Below are 5,396 nucleotides of genomic sequence, written 5' to 3' on the forward strand. Positions count from 1 at the left end.
GAATTAATCCGCACCATGGGTGCCCCCCCCCCCCCCCCCCCCCCCCCCCCCCCCCCCCCCCCCCCCCGCTCCCACTTGCGCGCGGCCCATGGCGAGTGGGACAATGAGGCATATGAAACCAGGGCCCAACCCCAACCGTACCTTGGCGCGACAAGAGGGGAAGAGGGGGGCACTTCAGGGGGCGGGCTCCCTGCTCAGTAAGGCCAATCCAGGGACTAAGGCACCGTGATCCGGCATGCAGGCATCGATCGGGAGCAGAGAAAAGGCAGGCGGGTGCGCATTCGGGCGCGCCGGCCGGCCCGGCTCCCGGCCTCTCCTTGGCCCCCTCACGAGGCCTCGCCGCCTTTTTTTCGCCCTCCTCCCCGCCACCCACACTCCCCCCCCCCCTTGGGATGGAGAGGGGGCGAGGGGGCAGGGAGCATCTGGGCGAGGGACAAGGGAATATACGCGACCGGAGGGGGGGAGGAGCCGAACCTGCGCACTTCGGGGAACGATTAATTCCCTTGTCATCGGTCGGGCTCGGGTCTCGGCGTGAGCAACCCCCTCTTGGATGCCTGATGCGGACGGAAGTGGCCGCCGCCCCCCCCCCCCCCCCCCCCCGGTGCACTCCAAAAGTGTTGGACGCACGGGTGCATGCGCCACGGCCAGTCCCACTATTACCCACAATGTGCGGGCTGATCCGTCCAACTTCACGTGATCGAGTTCAAACTATCTCTGGATCTTCCAGTGCCCTCTACAAACCGCAGCTTGCCAGGGAGGTCCGGGGGCAGGAGGCCCCCAGTATCGGCCTGATGAACCATCGCTCCTGCTGCTGCCCAGACGGAGGGGAGGACGGCCACACTCTTCGAAACTCGCCGAAGGACCCCTCCTCAAGCCCGCGGCTTTGAGGTGAAAATTGCCCTTCAGACGCCAGGCCGAGGAAGCAATGGGCGCTGGGGCAGCCCCACCCAGACCCTCCCTCCCAGCTGCTTTTCTGTCGGACTCTGCCTCCGCCGTCCCCCGCGCGCGCCTCCGCACTCTGCATACTTCGCCTCTCTGTCCCTCTCTCTCTCTCCCTGCCTCCTTGACGGCTTGCTGCCATGGAAATCGCCATGGATCAAGCCGTGGCAGCGGCGATGCCCGCTAGCACGGCGACCGATGTGTCACCCTTCATCGGGATTTTGCTGGCGGTCAATGAGCGCGCCGGGCACAAGCTGACTTTTGCATACCCCCCGGCGCCCGGGTTCGTCGTGCCGGCAGATCTAGATGAAGCACACCCGGGCGCCGCCGGCACAGGTAGCCCCCCCGGGCCCAAGGGCGATCTCGGCCTCGGCTCCGATCTGCCGATTGACTTGGCCGGCTTTGAGCCCTTCATCGCGGCATCGGACTTCCGCCCGGGGCTTGGAGACTATGCCGAACACTTCCTTTCGGAGGCCGATTTGACTGAAGGCGGCTCCGACCGGTCGGGCCTCGAGTCAGGGGGTGGGTCTTCGGACTCGGGCGCCGGTGCGCCTGCCTCATCTCACCAGCCCCCTCATGGGGAGGTTGCCACGCTGCCATCCACCGTCGCCCTTGCCTTCCCTCTCCTCACCTTGCCCCCACCCCCCCTCCCTCCTTGGGGCATCGGCCTTCCCAGCACATGTCGCCCCGTCACAGTGGTCCGTCTGTCCGTTGCATGAAACGCCGGATCCCTTGCACATGTGTGACATGTGTGCCGGGGTCGTCGGTGCCAGCACTTCCTCTCCCGGGAGCCCTACTTCCCAGCCGGCATCCGGCACCACGGCTGCCCTTGGATCGACGATGCCGAGTGCCAGTACCACCGGCTCCAGCACGCCCGGCACCGCACCACCCGGGCCGGTCTCCACCGGTAGTGGCGGCAGCGGTAGCAGTGCGCCGGCGACCACCGGCGGCGGCCCATCTTCCAGCTCCACCAGCAGCACCCTAACTCGGGCACAGGCTTTTGGCGGCCATCTTTTCGGCATCGACATTCACTATCTCTCGGATCTGCTGACTCCCCGGCGGGCAAGCTGCAACAAGCGCTTTGAGCTGGGTGTTGATGATGTTCTCTTCATCGGCCACCCGATCGAGGTGCATCCGGGCCCGGGGTCCAGGGCCCTCGGCACCGAGTCCGGCCCGAGTCTTGAATCGCGCACCGGGCTCTACCTGTCCGAGTCCTTTTCTTCCGGAGCCGGTGGAGGGACCGGCCTGGCCGGGGCTGGCACTGGCATCGGGACCGGAGGGCCGGCGCTCGCCACCGGTATCAGCAACGGCGGCACGGTCAAGGCCACCGGTTCGCCGCATCTGCACCATGAAGATGCTCAGGATGCTGGCCGGGCATCCGAGCTCCAGCTCTTCCACGTCGTGCTTGTGGCCCGTCGGTCGGCCTCGCGGTCGGTGGTCGATCGGGCATATGATCTGGTTGTGCGCCGGGCAGCCAACATCCTGGCCCGGGAGCAATCGCGCACCGGATATGTCACCCGTGAGTGCTCCCTCTTGGCGGACACGGTGGCTAAGTATCAGGGTGGCACGCCGGCCGGGGGAATGCAATCGATCGAGTCGGCCGTCATGCGGGAAATCCTTCGCCGGAGCGACTTGGCCCGCGGGCTGGCGCGAATGTTCGACTGCCTCGGGGATCGACGCCCGCTGGGCGGTGCCCAGGTGCCCAGGGCCCTGTCAGGCCGCGAGCATGAATCCCACTCGCTGCCGGTGCCGACCTTTCGCGAGGTTACATTCAATCGGTGGATTCGCCTGCCGGTTCCGACCGCCACGACGATCCTGCGGCCGCCTGTCATCGGCACCGAGGCGGCCGTCGGGGCTGACTCCGCGGGCCAGTTGGAGGACGATTTGGATTCGGTGTCGGTGGCCATCCGCCCATTTCACACGTTGCTGCTGACATGCCAAATTGGCGAGGATGTCCAATCAAATCACCAGGCAAATGCGCTTGGCGCCCGGAAGGGCCGTCACCTGTCTGGGCATTTCAATGCCTTCGAACTGTCGGAGCTCCTGCACGTGAACTCCGACTCGGACGAGGAACTCCCCGAGGAGGCCGACCACGAGCCGGCTCGGCGACCGCGCATGACGCACAAACAGCGTGTCCTTGCGGCCCTGCCTGGGGGGTTTTCCTCCCTCCTGCGTGAGCTGGTCATCGCATCCGATCCCTTCACCTGGTGCGCTTTTGGTCAGATCACCGGGCACCCTCGTTTGGCTTTGCGTGTTCTCTCCCGCCCCGGTGCCCTCGCTGCGCACTCACATGCCCATTCAAATGCCTCCAACACACACACACACACACACACACATCTATATTTATCTTTATTTTTGTACCTATCCGCGTGCATACTTGGGCTGCCCAGCTTTTCCGACCTCCAGGCCGGCCTCTGTGTGCCGGATCTCCCGGGGGTTGGGTCGGTTCCAGCGGCACTGACAGCCGCCGCAAGACACCTGGTTTCCTGGGGCCTGGCCGTCGTGTGCTATCCTCCGCGGGGGTTTTCGCGCTTCCTCCCGCGCGTGGTCCCCGAGACATGGGCCCTTGCCCAGCGGGAGTACGCCGAGCGCTTTGGCCATCGGTGGGACTCAAGTCCGATCGGAGCCGGGCGCTGGCTCGGTGACCTCGCCCACCTACTTGGGCTTTTTGCCCGCGGTGCCCCCTTGCAGGAGGTCATGACCATGGCGACAGCCGGCTTGAAGCATCCGGGCCAGGGCCGGGGCTCTCTCCTTCGGCGGCTTGTGTGGTTGCTCCGGCGCGGGCTGGTGGAGGAATTGCACGTCTTTCCGAGGCTCCTTCCTCCCTTTGCCCCGGTCGGCTTGGCTCCCGGGGTTGCGATGCCACTGGCGGCGGAGCGTTTTGCCCGCGCGACGCAGCTGCTACGCGATGCCCTGGCTCGGCCGGTGGCCGGTCCGGCTTCGAGCTCGTTGCCGATGTTGGCACCGGCATTCCCCATGCCAGCGGGGCTTGCTGTACATGGTACCCCCGGACCGGCCTTCTCCCCGCTCGGGTCACTCGATGGGAGCCTGGGGAATTTTGGGATGATGGACTTTTCGTCCCTTGCCCCGGGGCTCTTTTCGCCCTTGGGCGTGGCCGGCGAGGCCATGCCGATGCCGATGCCGATGCCGATGCCGATGCCGATGGATTGGGCCGCCTCGATGGCGGCACTGATGCCTCTCCAACTACAAGCCATGCCTCCGACGGCCCATGCGCTGGGATTGCCGCTGCCAGAGCAGCTACCCGTGGAACAGCTGTCCTTGGAGTCTGTGCCACAGCAGCCCCGCCACCATGCCCATCAGCAGCTTTCGTCGCAACACCACCAGTATCCACTTGGACTGTCCTGGGGCGAGGGCGACAGCCAGGGCTTCTTGGCGGCCGGGCTGGAATCGCACGCTCCCCTGGATGAGACTGACCTTCTCCGGGCATCGGGAGCCGGTGGCCCGGGTCTCACGTCGCACGAGGGCCACCCAGCCGGCGGAGGGGCTCATGCACCGCGAGGTCGTGCGGCAGTGGCGGCGGCGTATGCCGCGGCGGCCGCGGCCGAAGCAGCCTCCGGCGCCCCCTCGCCACACATGGTGGCCTCCAATGCTGACGATGTGCCGGCCGGCCATCGTCACTCGCTGGAGGACGATCTGCACCATGGGTCCGGGGGCCCGGTGGGTGGCCTTCATGCGACTCCGCCGGCGCTCGGGCGCTTTGAGGCGCCGCCCGGGTCGGAAGCGCTCGACCCGCTGCACTCGGGATGCCATCTCCTTTCGGAACGCGATGAGCGCTATTGCTTCCTGCTGAAACTGTGCGTCCTCCTCCCTCTTGCTCGGCCATCTTTGCTCCCCCTCCTGCCCTCTGATGCTCTGGCGGAATCTTGCCACCAAACGATGGTTCAAATTGTAACATATGCCCTTTGGCTGGGGACGCCTCCCTTGTTTATTGCTTTGCTTTCCTCCCTCCCTCCCTCCTTGTTGATCCCCTCTTCGACCTCGCGCCAGGATCTGGCCCCTGCTTGATGGTGAGCATACTCTGCATGCGATCTGTTGGCACCTGCAGCAGCTCGGCGAACTCAGCCCGACCGTGGTCCCAGGCCGGAGGACAAACACACCGGACGATGTGTATCACCTGCTGGGGCTGTTGCGTGATGTGGGGGTGTGCGTGTCCTTGATTTCCCCGTGATCTTGTAAGAATGTAAAGCTGGCCTCTGCCGTTCCAGCCACGTTCGAGGCGCGGGCGGCGGTGGTGGAGAAACGGAGCGCAACGTGTCTGGCGTGTGTCTGGGCCCCCGAGCATGCATCGCTTGTCAGGCAGCCTGTTGAGCGTGGCCTTGTCAGCACGAACGGACAGTCGGGAGCGGCAAAGGGAGGATCCCGGCGCGTGTGGGCGGGGGGGGGGGGGGGGGGGGTGTAGGGAAGAACATGCTCCTCTGGCCCGCTCTCCCCCCGCG

The 5,396-nt window shown here is 66.1% G+C and overlaps 1 protein-coding gene across 1 annotated transcript; it reads left to right on the top strand.

Moving 5' to 3' along the window:
• Positions 1–1,079: 1,079 nt before the first annotated feature.
• H696_03182 (hypothetical protein) lies at positions 1,080–5,128 on the top strand (the record flags this gene model as incomplete). The annotated part of the gene is made up of 4 exons (XM_009497066.1): positions 1,080–1,485; positions 1,616–3,146; positions 3,330–4,754; positions 4,948–5,128. The coding sequence occupies 4 exons, from the start codon at positions 1,080–1,082 to the stop codon at positions 5,126–5,128; spliced, it is 3,543 nt and encodes a 1,180-aa protein (XP_009495341.1).
• Between the last annotated feature and the right edge of the window lie 268 nt (positions 5,129–5,396).

The sequence above is a fragment of the Fonticula alba genome (assembly GCF_000388065.1).
Source record: "Fonticula alba strain ATCC 38817 unplaced genomic scaffold supercont2.4, whole genome shotgun sequence".
Lineage (NCBI taxonomy): Eukaryota > Rotosphaerida > Fonticulaceae > Fonticula > Fonticula alba.